General features: G+C 45.4%; 1 protein-coding gene across 1 annotated transcript; it reads left to right on the plus strand.

Moving 5' to 3' along the window:
• The first annotated feature begins 297 nt into the window (after nucleotides 1-297).
• Nucleotides 298-26,272, plus strand: LOC149358969 (cytochrome P450 2J4-like). Its single transcript, XM_089571145.1, has 9 exons — nucleotides 298-446; nucleotides 16,263-16,532; nucleotides 17,430-17,557; nucleotides 18,341-18,447; nucleotides 19,173-19,474; nucleotides 21,317-21,433; nucleotides 23,399-23,656; nucleotides 24,500-24,687; nucleotides 25,719-26,272. Exons 1-9 carry the CDS (start codon nucleotides 364-366, stop codon nucleotides 25,907-25,909), a joined length of 1,644 nt encoding a protein of 547 aa, XP_089427271.1. The 5' UTR covers nucleotides 298-363; the 3' UTR covers nucleotides 25,910-26,272.
• The last annotated feature ends 1,238 nt before the right edge of the window (nucleotides 26,273-27,510 follow it).

The raw sequence follows: 27,510 nt of genomic DNA on the forward strand, positions 1-27,510 counted from the left end.
TCAATTGCTCATGAATTCAAACACGTACAACTTGGCAGGTTCACAAGTGGGTCGCGTCCTTTTCCCATGCCAAGCTCATGATATCTATCTCTAGGCAAGGTGCAGATACATAATCCATGGCCTTTCTGCAGATAGAAACGAAAGCCAGTAAATGCACCACTTAAACCAACATTAGTGATTGAAGGCTCTGACTGCGTTGATGGTCTTTTCACTGTTCTAGCTCTCTCTCTCTCTCTCTCTCAGCCATAGTTTTGGTGGCGTTCGCAGGCAAACGCGCGTGCCCTGGAGTGGTGATCGCCGACATGGAACAGTTCATCTACTTCACAACCATACTGCAGCACTTCGACGTTCAGGCGCCGCAAGATGGTCCGGGCCTGGTGCTGGATGAAGTGCTTGGCATCTCGCTTCGGCCAAAAGCACAGGAACTTGTCTTCCGGCCACGAGAAGTGTGTGCATGAATGAACTTATCTGACTGTTACTCATAGAAAGCTCAAGCCCACATTAGCAAGCCTTGGTCAAGCAACGTGTGGCACTCTGCTTGACGTGCCGCAGTTGATGATAGTTTGCAGCGCGTGTTGTGTGTAGAATCCATGTATACACCCGTTTGGAACAGTCGCTTCTCGTTGTATCACTTGCGAAACATCTCATAAGGCCTCATTTGAAATTGCGGCACGCTGATCGGTTTTGGAGCCCCAGGAACCATCGCCTCGCCTGTGGAAGTCAAATGCAATGCTCAGGCCAGCGCAAGCATTATAGGAAACGATGCGAGAAGTGGGGCTAGTTGGCGTTTGAGGATGATGCCGATGGCGGAAGTCAGATGCTCACGGACAGATCTTCTAGGTACTTAAAGGTGGCTACAGTGGCTACTTCCACTGCTTGGGCTTTGAAACACAGTTAAGCAGCTACTATGATGAAAAATCTAGAAGAAAAAAATATGTATCAAGAAAAAAAAAACGGGGACACACTGATTGCCCTGTATGCATCTCTCATAGCAACCGCTTTCCTATGGTCGCAAGCATTTTACTCTGTCAGGATACTGTGCGTGTGAGACTGCCTTGAATGTGAGCTTCACAACAGCGGTTTTACCTGTTTTATTGAATTTGCATTTAATTTAGCGTGTATTCGCTTACCTTGTATGAAATGTAGAATGTTCTATCTTTGGATCGATTCCTTAGAAAGCGTTGTTTTGTTAAGCTTCTAGCTTTTAATGCGTTTAAGCTTTACGATAAGTTTTTTTACACCAATGCATTTATTTCATGTCAAGATTTGCGATGTCAACATGCTAAAGTGATTACAAACTGTTTTATAACCTATTTCTGCGGAATATATTCTTTTTTCATGTAAGGCCTTGAGGGCAGAAGTGGCTCATACCGTAATCCATTGAAAAAAGACTGAATGGAAATGGGGCCTAGCTAAACGTGCAAGTAAAAATTATCGTACATGAAAGCAGTTTTACATTATAATCAAAATAAATTCGCGCACTAAATTCGATATTCCAAAAATTATTGTGCTACCGATGTTATGATTGATAAATAATAATGCTTGAATGCAATATTATCACTTCCTGATCAGCTGCCTTGAATACCGAATTTATTCGCATCATGAACGCACTCGCGCTACGAGCGCAGCCCCTAATTTCGCTGTCAACAAGTACACTTTTTCTGACTATTTTACCTATTGTACTGAACACAACCCCCTAATTTTCTGATTTTTCAGAGGTAAAAGCGCGTTAATTATGCGAGTAAATACGGTATATTAAACACAGGTATAGAACTTGTATGCAAGACCAGAACGAAGGATGATGGCGGCTGAAGTAATTTTTATCTTCACTAGTCGTGCTGATGGAGCACAACACAGTGTAGAAGAGAAGCTTGCTGCAAAGAATTCCATAACTTTTTTTCTTGCACTTTATGTTATCCACTGGCATGTTGCCTTTGCGCTGGCGCGACTGACATTAATCCACCATGAACGCTTTTTTTCTCGACTTTTACTTCCTCTGGCCAATGAAATCTTGAAGAAGTAGAGAAGTCCAAATTTCTGTTGCAGTTCCTTTACAAATCTAATGTCAACACCAGTATTGCACTGCCGCGCATTTTTTTGAAGGGTCGCGGTTGAGAGAAGGCTTGTTTTACAACCTGGAATGGTTCGTCATCGAGCTCTCGAACTTACCAAAATCAACGAGTGCATACTAGAAAACAACGGTAATGCAAATGTAATCATGCAGTCGTCATGCTTTATTGAGTTGTGCGCTCATTTCTGTGATTGATTGATTGATTGATTGATTGATTGATTGATTGATTGATTGATTGATTGATTGATTGATTGATTGATTGATTGATTGATTGATTGATTGATTGATTGATTGATTGATTGATTGATTGATTGATTGATTGATTGATTGATTGATTGATTGATTGATTGATTGATTGACTGATTGATTGATTGATTGATTGATTGATTGATTCCAGAAGTGCCGAAGAACTGTTTGTTAATATAAATGCTCTCAGGTCGGAAGGCCAAGACAATTAAACAAGTTAACTTGAAGGAGAAGGAATATTCATAGGCAGTACGTTTCAACATACGTTTTCGAAGAGTATCTGCACGGTCATGCCACCCTTAAGAGTGGAGCCCTTTGTGATGCCATATCTTACAACACTATTTGCAAGCGCATTCATGATTGTCCTTTTTGCATCTAAAGGAAGGAACAATTCATTTGCGAACAGTGCTACGTAATCTGCCCCAAATGTATGCCATGTGACTGTGCCACGAAAGACCATTGCCATAGCCAACACCCAGATATTTCATATAATGGACACTTTCAAGTGGAGGGCAATGTCAATCTTTATCATTGTGTGGCAGTGAAAAAAAGAATAAATTCACTCAATACAGCTGTCTTCAACGGGCTTCTATAAGAAAATAATTTAGTTTTTTTGTTGGTTTCCCAAAAGAATGTTCAAAGAAAGTCGTTTCATTACATTACAGATATTTTCTTATAGCAAAGCAATCGCATCTTTGTAGGAAAAGTACTTCGTAAGTAAAAGCGTATCGTAGGTGCACTGAAAGACCAAATAATTCGAAATCGCTGACATGGAGTCATGGAGAAATGAACCCCTCAGGAGCCCCAGTTTTCAAAATTTGACGGCTGCTAATGGCTGTGATGTTATCAATGGCTAAGACTTGTGAGCGATCATGTAAATAACTTTTCAGAAGGACATGAAATGGTCCTCTAAAACCAAGCAGGTACAATTTCTACAATAATATTTCGCAGTTTACCGTATCAAAAGCCTTGGCGATATCTAGGAACAGGCAGGAGCCAAATAGATTGTGATCAAAAGCTGCGCACAAATCTTAAAATTCTTCGAGCAGTGTGAGAGTTTCACGACCTCCAATGAAACCGAACTGCCCGTTAGACAGAACAGATTTTTTTTTTTCAAAAATGATGGCCCGCCCTCTAGCATAAATTTTGCTAAAATTTAGAAAAGTATTGGTACAACCTATATGGGTTTGTAATTCTCAAGGCTCTCTGTCGCCGCTCTTATTCAGAGGTCTCGGAATTACTTTAACATACTCGGAATTGCAGCAGTCCTAAAGAATCTGTTAAGGACAAAAAGGAGGATATTCTCACGAAATCTCTCTAAGGCAGAGACAATGCAATACCATAAAAATCAGGCGGTTTATTACACTTGAAGCAGAAGATTATGCGTACCAGGTCTACTGCCGACAGTTTCGGTAAAAAGGTGGATGCAGATGTCACGTGTTCCAAGAAACATCTACATTAATAATAATAATACATTTCTTACTTGGACGTTTCGTAACTGTAAACGACCCTACAATTAAAGGCTTAAAAGAGCCTGCATGATTTGATTCTGTCCAGACGCCAAATAAAAATCACTCTTCGAGCAGTACCGAGATGAGTTGTCAGTTGTATCAGAGACAACTCCGAATGTTAACAAGGACTTTAAAGAAACGACGGAAATGCCGTATTAGTCCCAGCAGTGACACTGTCACTCAACGTCCGGATCAACACAAAAAGTCATGCGGTTTGCACATGGTGGCCGCCCTTTAAAGCTATAAATAGGTGCGCAGACATCAATGCTAAACAAAGCAAGCTGTGCGTCACTGCTGCAATGCTATCTCGTTGTTGCTATCCCTGGCACTGTTGACGGCTTCCTTTGTGTACCTGTTGGCGACACCCTCACACGACGAGAGGTGTCGTCTCATTCCCCCAGAGATCGACAGACTAGAACTGCACCAACTCTGCCTATGACTACCTTTATTCCAGTCCCTACGACCCTCAACCACGGTGAGCTACTTGGGACAATTCTGTGTGCTCGCATGCGGGAAATTTTGGGGGTCGTTCCTACCTTGGTCCTAGCAAAATAATTTCTGGTATTGCGGCACCAAAAAAAATTAACCCATCGATTTACTTCGTTAAACTAAATGCGACGTAGGTGTGCACAGTCATTTCGCTTAACGTTGTGTATCGTCGTTAATCTTTGTAAATTTAGGGCGATCAATTTTATCGCTCCGGAGGAAATTTGAAACTATGCGCCCTTTCGAATCAGCTTAAGAAGTAATGAGGAGCACTTCAAGACTTTCATTACATCCCGGTTTTTCGTTATATCTCAGTCTTCTGTGGTGCCCACCTCTCCACTACAAGACAAAATGGAAGGTTTCCTTCTTCTATTTTGCCAGCTGTCAACTGTGGCAGGTGGCTCTTCCGTTAATTAACCCGCAGGCTAGACAGCTGTTTCGCTACCTAGGAACATAATCCAAATAAGAATTCGGTGCTCAAGCACTTCGTTGTTCTCTCTGGCTTAGGTTTTGGATCCTATACGCATAAATGGAAGTTGATGAATAGGGTGGCACGCAAAGCACGGCGCGAGAGGCTTCCAGTTTAGCAGGCGGTATATTCGGCAGCGGTAACATTCATGACGTAGCGCGCTCAACTCGCATCGAGTCGATGGTGCAGCGGTCCAGTGCAGTGGCCAACAAAAGCGGATCTGTTCACGTCGTCTCAGGTTCGAAAGCTACTCACGGCTGTAGAGTGTTTGATTTTAGTTTATTTGCGCTCCGAGGTTTCATACCCAGACAAGACTGCTTTTTCGCTAGCGAGACACCTCGCACTAGAAAATGATAGGGTTTTAACGTAATTAAACACAGCAGACCTGCGAAAGCATGTGTTAAGCCTGATTGGCCCGTAGCTTTGACTTGCTGGCTCATCGGCACGTCCGGCGACTATATTAGACTCAGGCTAAGCTCTGACCCAGGTTAAACTGATCTGATCTTTCCGCGCCGCAGAAGGAAGTTGATGAGGACGACGATGTAAAATGCAGAGCGCGGGAGTGTGTTGGAGTTTAATACGAGGCGTGTCGGCTGCGGCCGTGGCATAGCGCTCTCGTGTAGTGGCCAGCGAAGCTGATCTGCTTGCGCCGCTGCGGGTTGGAATCCCAGTCGTGGCCATCCCTATTTATTCAAGATGAAGGTTAGTGCTTCAGCTATGAAAAGCCTTTTGCAGCTTTTGTCGTGAAGAAAAAAACGTACCAATTTAAACAGATTTGTGCACATTTCTGCACCTGAATGCAGTAGGTAACTATACGAGGTCTGTTAGAAAAGTATCCGACTTTATTTTTTTTTGCGAACACCTGATGGATATGAAACAAGCGCGCTTGCATCACGTGACCTTGAACCTTCGTGCGCATGCACGAATTTTTTCCCGCCTGCCGATAGCGTCAGTCGCTGGGATGCAGCATTTGAGTGAGGCGGTGCGCAGTGCTCTCGTCGTTTTTTTTATTGCAAGGAAAATGGCGGAGTGACAGGAGCAGCGCTACTGCATCAAATTTTGCCAGAAACGGGATGACAACCAAGTGGAAACCATTCGGAATATTCAGACGGCTTTCGGTGGCGATGCTATGAGCAGCACACAGATTAAGCAGTGGTACAATTGATTTAAAGATGGCCGCACATCGGTGGAGAGCGAGCCACGCTCCAATCGGCCATAAACATGCCGAAATGAGCAGGTCATTGCCGAACTGAACGCTGTGGTGATGCGGGACCGTCGCGTGACTATCCGAGAAATTGAGGAAGAGGTGGACATGAGAAATATTTCCGCACATTCCATTATCACCGAAGATTTGGCCATGGAGAGAGTTGCGGCGAAATTCGTGCCGAAGCTGCTCACGGTGGAGCAAAAGCAGCTTCGTGTTGAAGTCTCACAGGACATGCTGGATTCCGCAAACAGTGACCCCGACTTCATCAACATCATAATAACTGGTGACGAGTCTTGGGTGTACAGGTACGACCCGGAAACCAGATCCCAGTCGTCACAGTGGAAGCATTCCACGTCACCAAGACTTCAGAAGGCCCGCCAAGTGCGCAGCAATGTGAAAGTGATGCTGACTGCTTTCTTTGACACCCTCTGCGTGGCAGACCACGAGTACGCACTCAACAGGGTCAAACAATGACCAAAGAGTGCTACAGGGATGTCCTTTGTTGCCTACGTGATGCTGTGCGGCGCAAGAACCCGGAGTTGAGGTCAAGAGGAAAGTGGCGCATCCATCACGGCAATGCTCCTGCACATGCCTCGCACTTGATTCAGACTTTTTTGGCGAAAAACCAGACTCCTGTAGTTCAACAGACTCCTTACTCTCCTGATATGGCCCCTGCGATTTCTGGCTGCTTCCCAAAATAAAAAATCCATTGAAAGGAGCGCGATTTCAGACAAGGAAGAACATTATGGCTGCAACGACAGCTGAGCTAAACTCCATTCCGAAAGGGGTCTTTTCGGAATACTTCCCAAAATGGCAGCACCGCTGGGAGAAGTGTGTGGAGTCCCAAGTAGACTACTTTGAAGATGACTAGGTTTGGAACGCTCCAGTTATGCAAGTTTTTTTCTACGGCCAAAGGTCGGATACTTTTCTAACAGACCTCGTATAGTTTACAGTCTTTCCGCTGTGGAAACCAACGTTCCGCCCCGCCTCTACAGCGGAATACCTTCCTGCCCTTAAAGGGACTTGTGACGTAACTTCAAGTGAGGTCACCTCGTAACGTCACGACTGAAAGGTACCTGTGCTCGCTGTTTAGAGCCGAATGTTCAAACTGCACCAAATAAACTGTCTTGACGTCACAACAGTTCGCTTGCGAAAAAGGCCGGTGGCAGCGATAATTGTACTTCATTATTTTATAGGTTCTGCTTGTTTTGGTGAAACAGCCTCTTCTTCATTCGAACGCGGTAATCTATTGATACAGTCCGACCTCAGTTCATCCTTTGTGTTCCTTTATTACTGAAGAAAAAAAAGATCTGAAAAGAGCGTTTGCGAATATTAAAATGTGCCACCGTAGTTTTCAGCAATAGCGAGTGGCATGCCGTTGAGACGTGGACTTGAATCGCACATCAATCGAAAAATGATTTTCGCGGCAGGATTCTAATGCAGACAGGTGTACAGAACCTACCGTGATTGGCCAGGCAGATGCTGCATTAATCTTAAGTAGAAAAAAGGCTCAACAGCAACTAGACTGGCCGAGGTGCAGATGGTGACAGGACTAAAGGAACGCGGTCCGAATATCATAGTGTTCTCATTGAGTGTCTCTTTGAAGGTTATGAGCAGTACCATACATGCTCATGCGAGAGCTGTCTAATGCCACATCTCTTTACCAATATTCCTCAAATATATATCAGAAGGACCAAGGGATACAGATTCCCCTACCGCATTGAGCCTGTGTGCTGTCTATAAAGCAGGTGTCCCAGTTAAAAGTAACCGAACTTTTAAGACATACGCGGTGTACTAGCAGAGTGAAACCAGGTGTGGACTTTTGAAAGTCGTGTGGTCCAGTCTGCAGTAATTTTTTCGGCCTCCAAAGTGAGTTAATTAGTAAAAGCTAATCAGTTAAACTTTTTACTATTGGTGTTAGGAATAAGTAGCGTAGTTCTCACGTGAAAGCTTTTGTATTTTAGGAGCATCTCCTCAAGGTCAGTAAAAAACCTCCCTTACGTAGATGGCACTTCGGTTCAAGCCTTACGGCCGGCTGTTTTTCAAGGCGATTGATAACTTCCGCAGTTTTACTTTATTTCTCACACCGAATTCAACAAGTTAGCTAATTAGTCTGCATATTAATTCAGTAAGTTTACGGGCGAAAAATACTGCTGACTAAGCCACACTGCCCTCGGTAGTACTCAGTCGGTTTCACTTATCCAAGACTCTGCGAATACTTTTAAAAATTCAATACTTTTAGCTAGTGCACCCGGTATATTGCCTACAAACCACATATCAAATTCGCGGCAATAGAATTTGCACAAGGAGTTGAAGGAGAACTTATTTCTGGGACATTTTATGCATATTTCTACGCACTAAGCAAGTCCAACAATATACAAGCACAAGAAAGACACAGTGGACAAGGAGACAATTTATTACTTAGGGAGATGTAAGAGATTTATAGGCGCCTCCAACTGTCGGATACTCCAAACACAAGCAGAGTTAGAGCGCGGAACAGCATTGCGGCAAGAGTGAAACAAGAGACAAACTGCTCCTTGCCCACTCACCTGACAAGGAGCAGCCCAAGTGCCCTTCTATTGTTCCTGGGCGCAAAACAGACAGGAGTGAATAAGTGAAGGTAGTAAGCCTTATTAAAAATGTCGGGTCATTTACGCCCAAAAATGTTTTTTTGATACGGACTTTCAATATGGGACATTTTCCTTTGATTCCCGTGATTTTAGGCATAGATTTACATTTTGCTATACAAGAATGGTATTGAGTTATCGACTAGCAATGACAAGTTTGCACTGCATTTAATGCGTCTTCGCGTACACCTAACGCCTTGTTCACTGCAATCTCACAGGAGAGAATTCACTTCCGCTGTTTTAAATGACGTAAACCCGGTGGTCATTTTTGACGTCCGATTAGCACGTAGAGTTATATCACGACGTTAATTAGAATTGTACGGTACGTACGGCACTGTTAGAGGCTCGTGACCGCTCTTGTCAGCATATTCAGGAACTGATTTATGCATGAAGGAGGAGGAGACGACTCCCCCCCCCCCCCATAAATGCATAAAATCATTCTTGTCCCCATTTTAAGCGGCGAAAGAAGTCCAACAAATACATAGTTCAATTGGGACCACCTCCCCCTCTCCTTCTCTCCTCCCTCCCTCCCCACCCCCGTCCCTTAAACCACTCGCTCAAACAGAACCCATAAATCCGCTCCTGACCATTTTCGTGGATTATCAGGCTACACGTAGGACCGTACATCAAAGCTCTTCTACGCTCTTCTCCTCCTCTGCAGAAAGAGGAAATAGATCGCAATACTGAAAGCATGCTTAGCTTTATCCTCACGCTGCTGTTCGTAAATCACAGCTACTATAGAAGTGCACAGCTTCGGTGTTTCTGCGGGCTGTAGATATCGCATTTAGCTCTAAGAGTAGAGAAACCGAGCAAATACTTCACATCGTCAACGATTGCTCGAGTCTGTCGACTCTAGCCAAGTACCCGAATCTGTCCCCGAGCGCTTAGCGCATTACGTTACACGGCCCATTGGTTCCCCTAAGCACCGGCAACTGCTGCATGCCCTGGACAGACCCGGAAAGCGTGGCTTAGGCTAACAGTGCTTGCAAGTTACTAGTCCCACTGTAAAAGCATGCAGCCCGGGGTAATTATTCCACGCGCTGCTCGTTGCTTTATAATTCATACTTTTGTGTGGTGGCCATTTACTGTGAAAGCAGGTTTTTGGTATGCGGAGTTGGACTCTTACGTTGTCTAACGACAATAGCCGCAGCAATAGCTGGACGAAAATAGCCGTATGGCATGGGGGCTCTGTGTGCACAGGCACGGATCTTTTTTCTTCAGCCAGATAATCGCCGTCTGACCCGCGACGATACAACTGCAGCATCCCGCCCGAATATCGACTCCCGGAGCTGTGTACGAACTCAATCACTTCGACGCACGGTACACCGATATGGAGCCGTGCTCCACTTTAGTACTCCTCCTAAAGGCTGAGCTGAAGCAAATGACATATCATAAAAATGCAAAAAAGAGGGGAAACATCCAGCTCGCTCGAGTCTTAGCACTCGAAAGATAAGCTCCTGCGTACAATCAGTGGGTGCAGTCATTGTTTTTCAGGCGGCGGTATCGCGTGCAGTGTTATTCCAAACCACACGAAAGCTGTACATTGACACTTATCTTTTGTCTTGAGACTTGTACACAAAGATATGCGTGCCGTAAATACAGATTGTGGCACTTGAAGCTAATTCGCAACACTGAAATGACATTAAAGTACACTAAAGATTGTCAGTTTATCTAAGAACTCCGCTTTCAGTAACTTAAAAGGGCAAGATGAGAATGTCCTAGCTACATCATGACAGCCATGAGATTTTTTTTTCCCTGGGAGGGGGGAGTGTAATGACCCAAAGCGACTCAGCTATGAGGGACGCCGTAGTGAAGGGCTTCGGAAATTTCGACCACCTGGGGTTCTTTAATGTGCACTGACATCGCACAGTATACGGGCTTTTAGAATGTCGCCTCCATCGAAATTCGACCGCCGCAGCCGGGATCGAACCGGTGCCTTATGGGTCAGCAGCCGAGGCCATGAGATGAATTAAGCCAACACTCTAATGAAAGTGGAACCGGCAAGGGCCATAAATCAAGGTATACATGTGACGCATAAACATCAATCTCCCCTCTCAAGGCAAGAATAATTACCTGCATCGGTGGCTCAGTAGTGAACGCGCTCGTCTACTGAGCCGTCTACTGAGTGCAGGTTAAAGCTCCTCACGGGGTTGAAATTATTCCGGGGGCCTCCATTAGGGCACCTCTTTCTTCCTCTACACTTTCACTCCCTTCTTTATCCCTGCCGTATGGCGCGGTTTGAGTGTCCACCGAGATAAGTGAGACACTTACTGCGTCGTTTCCTTCCCTCAAAACCAATTATCATAATTTTGGCTCTAATAAAAACGTAATGACCAATGACAGAAGAACGAGCACCGACTCTCCATGAAATACGCATTCAACGCTCGCTGCTGGCACGCGTTCAGGCCATTGTAAATAATTTCTGGACTGGGAACTCGCATTTTCAGGCTTCACGAGGACTCAGGACAGAAAATGCACAAAAAGAGCTTAAGCTTGTAGCGACTTCCGCGACAGTCCGAAAGAGAGTCCAGCTCCCAGAAGCGACTTCCCACTGCTGGCAATCGTAGTTTGTTGGTTTTCTACATTTGCAACAAAGGCAGGTGATGGGCAGACTTACGCGCAGGCGCTCAAATCTCCTAGATTTTCATTTTCACTTCCCGCTTTCATTGACCTATCTCTAATGCTGAAATCATACGCACATGGTCCTGTTTTAGTGTGCCGTTATAATTTAATATATTTCTAGGCACCGCTATCCTTTTATTTTTAATTTTCAAACGAGAAGCAAACCTAAATAAAGACTGTGCATCTTAATATACCTAGTACATTCTCGAAATTCTAGAGGCCCGTGTACTGTGCGATGTCATCATCATCAGCCTGACTACTCCCACTGCAGGGAAAAGACCTCTCCCATGTCTCTCCAATTAACCCTATCCTTCGCCAGTAGCGGCCATCGTATCCACGCAAACTTCTTAATCTCATCCGCCCACCTAACTTTCTGCCGACCCCTGCTGCGTTGGCCTTCTCTTGGAATCCACTCCAGTACCCTTAAGGACAACCGGTTATCTTGCTTTCACATTACATGCCCTGCCCAAGCCCATTTTTCCTCTCGATTTCGACTAGGATGTCATTAACCCGCGTTTGTTCCCTCACCCACTCCGCCCGCTTCCGATCTCTTAACGTTACACCTACCATTTTTCTTTCCATAGTTCGCTGCATTGTCCCTAAATTAAGCTTTGAGATGTCAGTGCACGTTAAAGAACCTCAGGTGATCGAAATTTCCGGAGTCTTCCACTACGGCGTCCCTCATAGCATGAGTCGCTTTGGGACGTTATACCCTGATAAACCAAACTAATTTTCGCGTCCAAGATTCCAGGCAGCGGCAATGGGCTGCGCCGTAGTGCCCTGCTCCCGATTAATATTGGGATCCTGGTCATCCAAACGTACACCAGTATCTAAGTTCATCAGCGTTTCTGCCTTTCGCCTCCTTTGTGTTGTGGCTGTAGTGACTGGAAATCGAATTCGCGCCATCGTGTTCAGTAAACGCCAGAACCATTTAAGCGTTCCAGCCAACCCTGACAAGAGTGCTTGCTTGCAAACTTTCCACTTCTTTAAAACCCTGCACAAGGAATAAACTGCGTTTATCTACAAGGTGTCCGGATTATAAACAGTGCAATTTTGTGACGAAAGGTTCAACTTTGTCGATTACCTCGGAATACCCATAATTGTATAGTAGACAAAGGAAGTGTCCAAAAACTCGAAACTACAATATCAGTACAACCTCAGCGAGCGAGACCTTCCTGCTGTTCCTGCAGCCGGTCAAGGACTCGGCGAAAAACGTACTTCGTAGCAAAAAAAAAAAAAAGGTCCACTCAGCGCGTGCATACTTTACTGCGTGCGATAAAAGCAATGCGTCTTCAGAAGGAGACGCAGCCTTATTCGTTATCACAATGACATGTGTATAGATAACACGAGCTCCTCCGTTTGCCCTACATTATAACTACGTAAAGCGACCATCTACCATATTCCGCTACATGACAGTCGACGACTTCTACAAGGCGTTTGCTGCAACACTGGGAATTTCGCGCAGCTGGACTAACGTATTAAGGCTTCACACCGAAGTAGCGTAAATAAAGGTCATTCTCGTTGTTAGGGCTGAAGTAAATGTCTGATTAGGACCTTGTTTTGCGCCCATACCACACAGTATCTCTGCGACGCGTCTCTGTGCCTCTGTTTTATGCAGAGTGTTTCACCTAAGACTTTACACAGTTTTAAAAAATAGGCTTTTATTGCGAAAGCAGTACTACGCTCATGAACGGCCTTGCGTGTAGCGGCGGCCAGTAGCCACGTTTGACCTTTAGAATCACCTCCGACGTCATACTGGGGTGAGAAATGGGCTACCAAGTCGAGTCGTCGCGCAGCGGCGGCCGGTAGCCACGCGTGACATTTAGAATGACCTCTGACGTCATGCCATGCCTAATGACGTCATAGCGTGACGTCATACCAGGGTGATAGATGGGCTACCAAGTCGAGTCGTCGCGCAGCGGCGGCTGGTAGCCACGCGTGACCTGTAGGCGCGGCGCTCTCCGTTCCTTCTGTTGGAGGCGCTGCGCTTTTGCTTTCGCAACCTACCAGGCTTAACCAAACCTAAGCCCCCGCCAATTTTTTGAGTTAGAAGAGCACTTTTTTCGGCATAACATTGCCAGCGGTGTATTACGTCACAATAAAGTGAAGACGTGCTAACTAGAGGGCTGGTTGACTAATATTGAATGGTCAACATTTTAACTATTGTGTTTAGGCTCATTAATTATTGGTTGGTTGGTTGGTTGGTTTATGGGGTTTAACGTCCCAAAGCAACTAAGGCTATGAGAGACGCTCATTAATTATTGAGAGGCATGTAGCCCACCATAAGCAATATCAATATCAGCTTTTCAAATTTCGGAAATGCGGATACCCTCGGCTCTGACCCAACAAATTCTGGCTCTTTCGACGAGTTGCATGCACTCGAGAGGTTGCTGTGCCTGCAAGCTGCTCGAAAGCGCATGTATTTTGACGCAATGTACCCAAAGTTTGTTGGGTCACAGGGCCGAGAGCAATCGCGTTTTCGGTATTCTAGAAACTGATATGGATAGTACTTAGAGTGTGGGATACATGCCTCATAATAATTAAGAACCCAAATAGTAATAGTTAAAAAGTTAACTATTCAATATTAGTTAACCAGCCTACTAGTTGGCCCGTCTTAGCTGTATTCTGATGTACTACAGCGCTGACAATGCTATGCCGAAAAACTGCGCTCTTCTAACTAAAAACCTATTTATAAATATTACGTAAAGTCTTAGGTGAAGCACCCTGTATATATGGCGCCGCGCTCTCGTACTCCCTCTGTCGCCTAAATTTTAGCACGCAACGCTTTCACGCGCAGCTATGAGAGCTTTGGACCGAATGGCTCGCCATTACTGGAAGTCCTTGGATGGGCTGACGAAGAGCTGCGGTAAGATTTGAGACTCAGCCTCTTCGTCACTTCCGCAACGAAGCGACTTCAGTGGCAAAAGATATCCGGAGGCAGAACAGCCACCGAGTTGCCGAAGCACCTCTTGAAGGCGTAGCTTAAAGGACGTATAACCCAACTACACGGCTCTGCATTGCTTACTAGGACTTGGCTTCTAGACATAACGTATTCCAAGTTAAGTAGGTCAGTTTGAGCCTACCAATGTTGCTCGTTTTTCTCCATCTATGCATGCTTTTGCCTTCTTGAGATGAGTGTGTCCTCGGTCCTGACAGTGCTGCGATTTTCTCATTCCTCTATTCGTTGCGGTTTTCTTTTGCGACCTTCAATGGTTCCAAGAAAAAAGTAAAATAATTAACCAGATAATATAAACCACAACAAATAGTGAACAGCAACGCCAAACTCCATCGTACACGCGGCTCCAAGAAATCCAGAAGACGTTAGAATTGTACGACAATAAAAAGTTGGATGGATGAATATTACACTCCATGTTACACGTTTTTATTCCTTAATTGCGTGCCTATTTCTAACAGAACCTAAATTGTTTCATCATTCTGTAGCTAGCGCTCAATCTTTAGATATTCACACTTTCTTTTTTCATCTAGTGTTTATTGCGCACTGTTTGTTATTTTAACACTACTTAATCGGCTCTCAAGGCGTTTTCAAAAAGTGCGTGTGTCTGCATTTGTTCTAAAACCATGATCACGAACACAGTCACTATACTTAAATCAACGAGCAGTGCAACGACACGACACAACACTGAAAAAAATCATAACACTGTTTAGCCTGTGCGCATATTTGAATATTTCGCGAAGCCACCTGCACTGTAGACTTAAATTACGGCTGCAGTGAATTACCCACCGGTTCTTGTTTGTTGCGTACGTATTTGCACTCTGCGTTAATCTGACGGTGGAAATAAACAAGCTCCGAGGGAAGCATTATATGCTGCTTATTTTCCAGCCAGGAATTGGAGTTTCAGAGAAGGCAAAGAAGTGCTGATGATGATAGAACAGTGCACAGGCAAAATGCAAATAAAACTTAGATGGTATACAACATCCCCTCACACTAGAAAAATAAAACGAAACACACGTGAAAATATAGCGTTCACGAGAACCAACACAGTCAGGTTTGTACTGCAGTTTGTCGGCTGGAATAGCTACCTTGTACTTCGACGGCTTAAAGAGGGCCTGAGCTGCTTGCTTCGAACGCTGGAGTAGAAGAATACATGACATGTCTGCTAAGCCACCATTCCCGCCTTTGAAATCCGTGACATTTCCAAGAAGATCATGGCCTAAGCTTGAGATGGACATTGTACGACCATTCGAGTGGGCACCTTCAAGCTGTAGATACATAACATTGATCGAGGACCACTCTAAGTAACCCGTGTTGCATCGGCATCAAGTCACGTCGCATATTGTTGTCGATTTCCAATGAGGGTCATTCAGCGGCGAAGGATTTGCGGATTATATGCAATGAGCAACAGACCACAGTTCACACCCAATATGTTCGAGGAGATCTTGCATGAGCGGAGCTTACAGATTCTTACGCTTCAGTGTACTATGTCGGCAGTGAAACGGTGCAATCGAAAGTTTCAGCAGGTTACAGAGGTGTTGGATGCAAATGAACAGGTTGGAGAACAGCCCTTTGCAGACTTACTTGGTACCTAGTCACGTGTCGGTCGACGCTGCACGAGAGACTGGAGTCTCCTGCTTGGTCTTTAACTCAGAACACGATTCATTATTGCAGGAATGCCACCTGGGTGGGAGCGGTATTCACTCCACGTCTGTGATGAAACTCCTTTGCGAAAGTGTCTTAAGCAAAGAGTAATATAAAGGACTACACGGATAGGAAATGTTTAACAGAGGATGGCAATGATTTCGCTTTGAGTAATTGCAGCCCGATAACATTCTGCGATGTTTATTTGTTCCTCCGTATATTTGTGGTGCGTGTACACAGGCGTTCAAAGGGCGTAAACAACGCGAAGAATGTCGTGTAATAGTCCTCGCCTAGAAGACAGGCTAGCCCTTGCACTGACAATGAGAGAAAACTGTATTTGTCCTATAGTAATATTTGCACACATTTCTTTCGAAGGGCCGTCCGGATCACTTACTATTAGAATTGTGATAGCGAGAGCCTTCTCAGATTTCTAGCACAGACCGTACCACTGGAAAAACTGACGAAGACAGCGGACGGAGCGATGCAGGCAGCGTTTTGGAAATGCCTCGTTGCTGGTCTGGTGGCGGGAGTGGGGGCAATCCTGGTGCAGTACCTGTGGAACATTCTCAAGACGAATCTGCACAAGGACCTGCCACCTGGCCCCATCGGAGTGCCCCTCCTGGGCTACCTTCCCTTCATGCCCAAGGACCATCACGGCGTCGAGGCCCTGAGGAAGAAGTACGGCAACGTGTTCGGGTGGGTATTTTTGCTCGTACCCCGTGTTCTTTTTTTTTTTCGGCGCATAATTTAGGAGGAATGCTTTACAAACGCATTGTAATGAACAAGCATGCCTATATTTTCCCGCCTACGTACATATCACAGCGACGAGATCACCCCAATAAAATTAAAGAAACAGCCGGCAGCTCAGTTTTTCACATTCATTTTTTGAACACACAGTCAAGGAACGACATCCCCTGGGGCTTAGCTATGGCTGTATCAGATTCAGAATTTACGGCAGCTTTAAAGGCTGCACTTTTTTAAATCTGCTATCGCTGGCCTGTATCTCAAGTGTTGTGCGAATTATCCCTGCTCTTTACATGTTTTAGATTTTATATTTGCAGTGTGTGCCGCGATTTTACCGTTTTTTTTAACGTTCATTTACACCATATTTCTTTGCGCCTGCTGCTTTTATGTCCTCGCCGAAATGTTTGAAATATCATTGCTTTCTTTCTTTTGTATATCTTTTTTCCTCGACGCTAAAGCAATGAAAGCTTTGTATCACACCCCCCACTGTAATGTAGGTACATGTACAAATGTAGAATGTAGGTACATGTACAAATAAAATAAATAAATAAAAATCCTAGCACTGCAGTGTACCGTCGTTACCGTGCAAATTACTGACATCAGTCGCATTTAATACAAATGTTGCACGAAACCTACTGACATAATTTGTCTTTGATTGAGAGCATATTAGTGCGCTATCACTTTTTTTACATCAGTTAATCGTGGGGGGGGGGGGGGGGGGGGAATTTTGCATATATCGGTAATAACCCATTAGCGCTACCCCGTCATATCCTTACAGTGGACCTTACGTGTCCCCTCCAGTTTTGTACCTGCACCTTTACTTTAGCTTCCAACTCTACCTGCCTGCAGGTTTAGCGCGGGCAGCCGGTACGTGGCGTTCCTGTGCGATTTCGACTCCGTGAAGGAAGCTTTCGCGCAGGACGCGATGCTCCACAGGCCAGAAGAGGTGCCCTTCAGTACCTACGAAGAATCAGAAAGTGAGTGCCGCTGTTACGGGCGCGTGAAATCTGAGGCCACTGCCCGACACAATATCAGCGATATGCCTACAACAACATGGTTACAGGATCCATGCTTCTTTCCTACACGCACCCCTGCATGCAGAGGGCAGGTGATGTCGATTAGTTTTGCCTACCCAACAATTCTGGACAAAAGAAATTTTGAGCGGAAACAGTTTGTGAACGCAATTTGTTCTTATAATGTAATATTTAACTGTAACAATCAATATATCCGCACACTACACGATGGCAGTCTTGTATTTTTTTTTTGTTATTACCGTTTTTGCTGCAGTCAAAAGCGTTCCCCATTGGTTTTAATATGGCAGTCCTAACTGCTCCATGCCATCATTGGAAACACTTTAAAAGAAAGATTTTTGTTGCACATCAGATGACTGGACCATTACCTTCAATATTTCTTGAACAGTCTTACAATTTTCCAATATTCAAAGTTTTTGTCCGAGAATGTTGGCCACGTATTTCCAAGATGCAGTGAAAAGAAAAAATAACGAATACAATACTACACCTCTGTCTAACTAGGTAGAGGTTTTCCTGGGGTCTAACTTAGCACTGCTTGATGATTCTCTTTGGTCTTGTTGTGTGTCGTTTCCTGGCACATCGTGATATATACATGGTGTATCGTGCTTCTTGGTACGATGCGGCGAGTGTGGTACGTCGTGATCCGGGATACTTTCGTTCCAGATCAAGAACTGTTTTGGACGTGCACGGAAGGATACTTTACGCTATTAACATTAATTCTTCGTGCAGGCCTCATTGTGCTGAATGGGCCAGTGTGGAGGGAGCAGCGGCGGTTCTCGCTCAAGACATTCAAGAACCTGGGCATAGCCACGCCTGCCATGGAAACGCACATACACGTGAGTCTGACGTTTCCGATGAAAGTCAGTTGGTAGTACGAGTTTTGTTCTTTGTGTTAGTGGGAAAGAATGAGAGGACTAGAAAAGAGAAGACTTCGAGTACTATGACAACGTCACCTTTTACCACTGTGTCAAGTGCTTCAAGATTTTGCTGAAAATGAAATCAGCACATCTTCTCAAGCCCTTGTTCAGCTACCACCGTACAAGCTGCTCATGTTTATTAACTTAAGATGGTAACGTAAAGTGCACCAAATTTTCAGTGTCGCGAATTCTCGACTTTGCTATTCCCAAATTACATTGGATCTAAAAATTAATAAACTTAATTGTTGAGAGTCCAATGACCTGCCTGATGTAAATTGTTTTCGGTTGATTCTATAGTGATTATGTCTTGGAAGCGTGAATAAATCTTCAGAAAATTTCATTAATACATAGAGTGGAAATAATATCAGCTGAAGAGAAAAAAATTGAATAAAGTTAACAGATAAACTCCCGAGTCCTACCACAATTTTAAATTCATCAAGAAAGCTTAAATTCTTGAGAAATCCGCTACTTGAATAATTACACATTTTGGTGCAAGGCAAGCACCATATATTTCAATTCTTTCCAAAGTGTTTCTTCTCACAAATTTTCTAATGTCTTTCATAGGCTCCAATTGTTACGCATTTTTACTAGTTGGGGTGGATTAATTATCCGATTTTTTTTTTCATTGGAAAAACACTCCGCAGGAGGAAGTGTCCTACTTGACGCGCGAGCTGGAGTCCCTCAAGGGCAAGCCCGTAGTGCCCGCGGTCTTGCTCACGCCCAGCATGTCCAACATCATCTCAGCGCTGGTGTTCGGCCGGCGCTTCGAATACGATGACCCCGAGCGCATCTACCTAGACAAGCTGGTAGAGCTCATTCCGGCGCTCGCAGCTCAGGTGGCCACAGTCAACTTCTGCCTCTGGCTCCGCAAGCTGCTCGTCTTCTTCCGCGTGGGCGCCTGCTACAAGCTGAGGGACGCCCTCGCCCGCAGAGAGGAATTCGCAGAGTGAGTGACTGCCATATACAGACATTCTTCTTTTGTAGCGAAAGCTACATTGGCCACGAACTTGCCATTTCGCTGTGGCGGTGCTCCGAGGAGGCACAGAGACCGACCTTGAGCCGTTGCCTAGCAACCGCAGCAGCTGGCGGACGCCGCGCGATTGCCGCGCGCTCGCAGCGCCATCTGGCATGACGTCACACCGCGCGCCTCGCCGCGGAGCCGCCGCCGCCGTTTGGTATGACGTCACACCGCTTGCCTCGTCGTTGCGCTCGCCTCCGCTCGCTTCGCCAGCTGCGTCGTATGCCTGATAACATGTCGGAGGATTGAAAAGGAGAGCTCGCGTGCGCCGCAACCGCAGTTGAGGCGGCAGTATGGACGGCGACAAGTAAAACGCCTTCGCGTTCTGCTCTTGAAGGCGAAGCTTAAGCGTTCTCCAATTTTGGGACACATACGCGCTATCGCTCCTCAGAGATCGACAGAATTGGTTTGTGTCTTTAATAAATGTTGCCGTGAAATGGGATGTCACTGTGTACTGCTAAATTTACATTCCTGCGCCTATTTCTCGCCTCACAATGCATTTGTCAAACTTCCCCTCCGAAAGCTGTGGCTAGGCATGTAAGCGATGGAAAATACGGGCGCCAATAGTGATTATGATTGCTATGATAATCAAACGTGAGATTAAGAATTTTCACGGATAGTATGGCCGCTGCTGACGTAGGCCTTGTCTATTTGGAGATCACAGGTAAAACTCTTTCCATGGCACAGGACGTAACCCGGGTTATGATAATGATGACTATCATGATGATAATGTTCATAATAGTGATGGCGACGGTTTCAGCTGTTAATCGTGGCCTTGAAGGGCCCTGAAACTGAAAGTACAAGGAGAAAATCCATTGGCAGCCACTTGTGACAAAGAAAGTAGGAAAGAGATGAGTGTGCGCTTGATTAACGTGATCCGTGAAGGCCAAAGGCACTTTGTAACGATAGAATGGAAGGAGTGCATTAGATGGAGCATTTCCAACTTCTTAGCTGCATCCTATTACCGCTGTTTACGAGTTTTCGCGTTGCTCTTAGGTAGATACGTGCACCTCTTATGCAGGTTATGGGGATATCATGTCCTTCTTTTAGCCTACCTAACGCCCTTCTAACCCCACCCGTTGCTCATACTAATGACGAACGTCAGAAGTGATCCAAACACAGAGCAAGGCGGGAATTACTTCCTTTGCGACCGTTGCTATCGGCGGTAACGGAAGTTTCTACTCCGTTACGAAAGGGCCTTAACAGAAGAGTTCAGAAGTCGCGGGCATTTCCGGTCAGTAGGACAGCGTGTACGATACGTAGATGCCGTAAGGCCATTTATCACTTACATAACGCTGTTATCAGCCCTCCGTTCACGAATATATCTCAGTACTTAACAACTAGGTGACAGCGAGCAAACAAATTCGATTCGACAACCTAATTTTTTTTTTTAAGTGCATTTATTCAGTAATGGAAAACTACCCGCCTTCCAAACGAAGCTAGGAGGATACACAGTTTGAAAGACTCGCCAAAAATTACAGGCTTCTATTGTTTTCAAGCTCGAATTATCTCTACAGCAAAAAATCAAATAAAATTTCGCTTATCCATTCATTCCGATGTCAGCTCCTTGAAAGTGCGCATAGTCGGCGCTAACACAACTATCGGCTGTCCTGCATGTCCCTACGGCAGATGTCTGCGAGAAAAATCGGCTTATAAAAAAATTGGATACTTAATTTTTGGTAATAAATGCCAGCACGTTTACTTCTGCACATAAAAAGATTCATCCGGATGATCAGTATTTATCGCATTAAATTTTGTTTCTTGTTTCAGTTCTAAAATTATCATGCACGAGGACACCTACCAGGATGGCATTGTCCGGGACTACATTGACAGCTTCCTCAGCGAGATGAAGCAGCAAAACGGAGGGAGCAAGATGTTTACGCGTAAGTGCTCACGCACAATAGCATGTGCGGTCTTTCGAAACAGAAACAAAAAATTTCACACGTTAATTTGCTACCCTCTTTTTCATTAGTGTTTGTCTCATGACAGTTTCAATGTTCAACAACATGTGCACACAGAACGACGCTGTTCAGCGCAGTAAAGCGTTGTTACACTTGACATGTGGCAACTCTCGTTGTTTTTTAGTTCGAAAGCACTTCACTAACCGTACTGAAAAAGGCGATGTCTGTCTAAAGCCTTTCAGATGCCTACAGAAAAAAAAAATATTACCTCGACTGGGTTTCGAATCATCTTCACTAGCCACTGCAAGAGAGCACTACGCTGTCGACGCAGCCGATCACGCCTCGTGTTAAACTGCAGGACTCTCGCGCTGTACATTGAACATCCCCTCTTTAATGCCTTTGGCCTTGAGGGTTCAATAAATGAAAAAAAAATCATCCCCTTCGTCCAACCTCCATCGGCGCGCGAACACAGCAGGCCACTGCACGAGAGCATTACACAATCACCGCATCCGATCACCCATCGAGTTGAACTGCCACAATCTCGCGCTGTGCATTGCACATCGCTGTCTTCACCAAGTTCCATGTGTGCGCAAAAGTCAGGAAATGAAAGGAAACGCACAGAACTGGCTCCCTTTGTCAGCGCACACTTCAATCCTGATCTGAGCTACGCGGCGGTAGTGACAAAGAGATGTATATTGGTAATTAAATATTAGTTTTTGAGAAAACGAAATGCGTAGCGCACACAACGCTCATATAAGCATGCGTACTAACCGCACTAAACAAAAAGTTAAATATTGCAATTATTTAATCACTGATATTACAATGACAATTATCCTCACAGTTAGCGTCCACTTGGCTGCATATACCATGCTCAGAAACAACTTTTGTGTTCTACTCTCTGTATTTCTTTCAAAAATCCTGAAACATCTAACTTTGAACATCCTATATAAAAGCGCCGTACTTATCGTTATGGTCATCCGCCGAGGAGTAAGACGGGGCAATTTTTGTTGGTTGGTTGGCCTCAAATAAATTGGCACATACTCACTACGGGGGTGTGGCCAAGACACAGGCGGTGAACTGCTGGATAGAGGAGCGTTGATAGAGTTTATTTTTGGCTGCGCCCCACCGTTTTCTTCTTTGTTTATTTTGCGTGCGCGTCACGGAGAGTACTGTCAGAGTTCTTCGTATCGTCGAGAAGCGATTAATCGCTTTACGTGACGTGGTGTGTGTACGCAGTTACGCTTTTATTTTTTTTTTCGGGGTGTCTGCCCACAACTAAATGGAGGCTGTTCATTCCTGAAGTGGACGACCTTTGTGTTGATCAATCTTACAGCATGCGCGCACTACACCATTTGGCATAACTGCAAAGAATAGATGTCATCATGTAAATTTCTCGCACGAAGGGGTCAGCTATTAATTTTTCTTTTTTCATGTTTACGTGAAAAACTGCGTGGCAGTCGGAAATTTCCCCCTGTGGCGTGAAATCCGAACTAACGGGGTTTTATCTACATTCAGCATCGCATGTAAAATAGTGAGTCAGTTTCTTCATTTTTTTTCTTTGCACTGGGGTTAACTACCCGCTTCGTTTTTTCATCACGCTACAGCTCAAAATACCCAAAGTTCTCTGGGGCTGACACTATACATCCATGCGCTGCTTTAATGTGTTTCGCTGACCGGCAGCTGCCTGCAAGCGTTCAATGAAAGCTGTTTCAATATATTCTATGCAGATTTGGGTAAAAGGAAGCATAAAAAGTTAATTACGAAACTTTCCCTAGTAATCAGCCAGTATTACTAAGGATACTTGAACAATATATACCTACGTAGCCATATTAGGAACTATCAAAGCCCATGCTCTGCAGTCGTTATAGTGTTTTAGTAAACAATCTGTATTAAGTAAAGTGAAACACTGTGCCAAACAAAGACGACGCTTCCCACGCCGTGTCGCAGGCAGTCGTCTAAGAGGCAACGTGTCAATTTTCTTTGGCGCCGGGAGCGAGACGGTGCGCTCCTCCATCGAGTGGCTGCTGCTCATGTGCGTAGTGAAGCCCCACCTGCAGCGTCGCGTCCAGGCCGAGATAGACGCGGTGCTCCAAGACGGTCGGGAGTCGCACGTGTCGTGGAGCGACCGCAATCGCCTGCCGTACACTCAGGCCTTCATCTGGGAGGTGATGCGCTACAAGCCCGTCCTCCCGCTCAATGTGATGCGGTGGTGAGTCTAGTATTTTTCCTCTCCGCGATGCGTGTATCCGCGATCACCAGCCGGTGGAAATGACATGGGCAGGGAAGACATGGGGCGAAACAAAGATAAACGGAAGGATTGGGGAGGAACAGAATTGCGAACTGCGGAGTCTAACGTCCCGAAGCGGCACATGGGCTAAGAAGACTTGTAGGGGAGGGCTCCGGAATAATTCATACCCCCTGGGGGTTAAGCAGCGGGCCTGTCGACATAATCGAATCTGTACCGCATAGCTCGTGGCACACGTCGTCACCGGCTACTGGGCCCACGCGCAGAGTAGAGTAAAGAACAGCTGGTAACTAGAGCTCGACCTATTCGCTTCGACCGCCGACGCCCTGTAGCTTGCACAGACCGCTAGATCGCGTCTCCCTTCATCATACAGGTCACCACTCTGAAGGGCGACGAGTCCTAGCTGTCCTAAGAAGCTACGGTCTTTATGCGTCGGCGGACGGAGTGAACCGGCCGAGTTCTAAGTGTGAACTATTCTTTATTCTACCTATCCTTTATTCTTTATGCCGGTGTGCGCCACGAGCAAGGCGCTATCCGCGCAAACATAGCGCCTCGCAAACATGACCATGGCTAGACAGAGCCATAGCGTCGATTTTTACCCATAACAAAATTTAGATGCAGTTGCTCTCAGTGTACCTTTGAGCTCAGCAATACACTGAAGGGTTTTTTCTAATGCGGACTTCGCATTTACCAAGTATCCCGTACACGCTGAAGCTTTGTCCAGTTCATTCTTCCATGTGCATATGCGTACGTATATGACGCTGATGATCGAGTATCGACTCCCTCTTTCCAATTTGTTGAACGCAGTGCCGCTGCGGACGTGAAGGTGGGCGACTACGTCCTCCCTCGTGGCACCATCGTGATTAGCTCGCACTGGTCCATCTTCCACGACGCATCCTACTGGGGAGACCCGGAAGTCTTCCGGCCCGAGCGCTTCCTCGCAGAGGACGGCACACGACCCCGGAAGCCGGAGAGGTTTATTCCCTTCTCTTATGGTAAGAGCGCCAAAGAGAAACATGCAACCGAAAGAGTTCCATAGATTTACATCGAAACAACCAGCGCGCAATTTACTCAGGGGGAGTATATTTTCCGCCGTTTAGTGAGTGTCGTGGTTACGCATGGTCAATTGTTAATTAAAAGACTAGCGCATAAAACAAGGATAAAGACAGAGAAGGAGACAGGACGAGCGCTAAAAATCAACTGAAAACGCGAAATTAGCTCCTGAAGTACCACCTTGCGCTGCCAAAAATTCTATCACATCTTTTGAGTTGCGCACTCCCTACAAAAATACCTACAAGAGCACTTTAGCCAACTAGACGTATAAGACCCTTTTCGAGTGCGCAACTCAAAAGATGTGATAGAATTTTTGGCAGCGCAAGGTGCTTCAGGAGCTAATTTCGCGTTTTCAGTTGATGTTTAGCGCTCGTCCTGACTCCTTCTCTGTCTTTGTCCTAGTTTTATGCGCTAGTCTTTTAATTAACTATGACACACCAACTAGCCCAGCTTTCCGCCTTGGTACGCATGGTCGCCACAAATGCGGAAGACCAATAGGCGCTTTGTACCCTCTTTATGAGATCTGTTCCTCTTCTATTAACTGCTCTTGTGATTGCAAAATGTGTCGCACCTTTTTCTCGACTCCATCATGCCAATGTCCTGCAATCAGCCCCTAGTTACATGATCATGGCGAACGTAGTCATAGAAAAAAGTTTGCGGGATGTAGGTTCACATAAAAGTATATATTCCTGCGAGGCCAAGCAGGCTAATGAGCTGAAATTTCTTCAGTGACTAAGTGACATAGATGCTCTCTTTGTCTGAAGAAATATCAGCCTACTGGGTAGCAAGTCAACGCCTATATAAATACTTTTCCGCGAATCTACATCCTGAAAACTTTTGTGCATGCGGACACTAGCAAGCACAACGTAAGTGCATAATGGCCGTTGAAGACGTGAAACTGCATTGTTCTCCACTGTTTTTCACTATTTTCTCTCTCTTTTCTCTCAACCATTGTTTTTCGTGACGTTCGCAGGCAGGCGTTCGTGTCCCGGCGAAGTGATCGCCAACATGGAGATTTTCATCTATTTCACCACCATCCTACAGCACTTCACCGTCGAGACGCCGCCCGACAGTCCAGACTATGTCCTTGACGAAGTTACCGGCATCACAACCAGGCCTCAACCACAGGAAATGATCTTCAGACCGCGTGGAGTGCGTGGCTAATTTGACCACGCGGTGAACAACCGCTGGGATACCGCAAAACGTGAACTGCTCGCTCTTCGTCGTATTCACCATGCTATGCTGAATGCGCCTGCGTGGGACGCACCGCTTCTTCAAAACATTTTAATGGACGGTCAATATATAGGCTCTATGCTGGCTGTCTACGGACTGGCAAATCCTTTTTGTCAAGGTGGAATGGCGAAAGCCCCAATGCTTCTCCTAGTGAGACATGATAAGAGATTTGTTGTTTCTGTGTTTTTTTTTACTAGTACTTTCTGCTGTCTTCTTACAATCAGTGTTGATTTTCTCTAGCTATCTCAAGAGGCGCAGCTAGAGATATAAATGTGGATTCTCTTCTCCGTTTTACTTTTGCTCTTCTTTTTGCACGACGTTTTGCAGTCTTCCTGCAGTTTCTCCGCCAAATACACCTCCCCGCCCCTCATTCACCCTAGTGATTTTGCACTGCTGAATTACTTGGCCTCCCAACTCATTTCCTGCTGTGATGGCGAGAACGGCAATCATTATCGTTGTAGTTTAGTCCACAACGTTTAGTGTTCCTCTCCTCTGACGTGTGGCTGCTACTTTGAAAAGGGGACTAATTGCATATTATTGTAATAAATCAAACAGATACTATGTATAATTCCACGAAGATCGGGAACAGAAACCTATGATATCAATGACTTATTATGCGCAGCCTTGGTCAGAAGACTTCGGGCCACGCGGTCTGCTTTTGAGCCGCATAGTGGAGCAATAGCGTCATCCTTAAAGAATAAGGGCCTGGAATGGCTAGATCAAGGACTCTTGCCTTACAGAATATGGCAGCCTGATGGGTGCCTCAACTACTCTACTACGCGGCTGAAAAGCAGAGCCTGTTTTCTAAAGACTTTCAATGAGGGCGCACCTGTTGCGGTACGCACAGTTTCAATTCTATACACTCACCATCTATGGGCACCATCTATGGGTGCTTCTTGTGACCGGATGTATCTAATGTAATCAAAGCAACTGTTTTTGCTGTGATTCTCTAAAGTGTAAAATGTGCAGTTATGCTAGAAATGTGGCCTAAATAATATGCTATGTTTAAACACAAAGAAGAGGTGTGTTTTAGCTTTCTAGCTACAGCCGCGGAGACGGGAACGGCTGCCGCGGAAAGTTGTCGCGGAGAACTGTGTACAGCGCTTAGTCGATTACGCTGGTGACGGTAGCTTTGTGGCCGAGTTAGTGAGAAGGGGTAGAATGAGCAGCAGGAAGACTTTATTAAACAAAATGGAGTTGCTTGAGCTTATGGGTGCACAAAGAGCGTAAAGAGCTTTTAATCAGTCTCTAATAACTCCTTATTTATTCATGTCAACTAAACCAGGCGCATGCTTTCACACCTGTCTGAAGAATGGAAAGATAAATGCAGCTTCACTCACCAAATGAAGCCGCTCGTCAAAGTCCTTGTTATGCAGAACATCGCACCCAGTGAGCTGCAAGGAGCACCAGGTAATAGCCAAGGGCTGGAATCTGTACCACAGTGCTTAACTTACTACCGCTCAGCGGCGCATTGGTTCTTCCAAACCGCCGGCAACTGCTACAAGCCTTCAAGCCTTGCACACACGGAAGGT

Source organism: Amblyomma mixtum, chromosome 2 (genome assembly GCF_055824585.1).
Source record: "Amblyomma mixtum isolate Tamu chromosome 2, ASM5582458v1, whole genome shotgun sequence".
NCBI classification, from domain to species: Eukaryota; Metazoa; Arthropoda; class Arachnida; order Ixodida; family Ixodidae; genus Amblyomma; species Amblyomma mixtum.

Excerpts from the sequence above, each read along its gene's own strand:
- LOC149358969 (XM_089571145.1), top strand. The coding sequence starts at position 364 with ATGGTCCGGGCCTGGTGCTGGATGAAGTGCTTGGCATCTCGCTTCGGC. Across the intron at positions 18,448-19,172 it reads CCATGGAAACGCACATACAC|GAGGAAGTGTCCTACTTGAC; the intron begins GTGAGTCTGACG and ends AACACTCCGCAG. Across the intron at positions 19,475-21,316 it reads CGCAGAGAGGAATTCGCAGA|TTCTAAAATTATCATGCACG; the intron begins GTGAGTGACTGC and ends TTCTTGTTTCAG.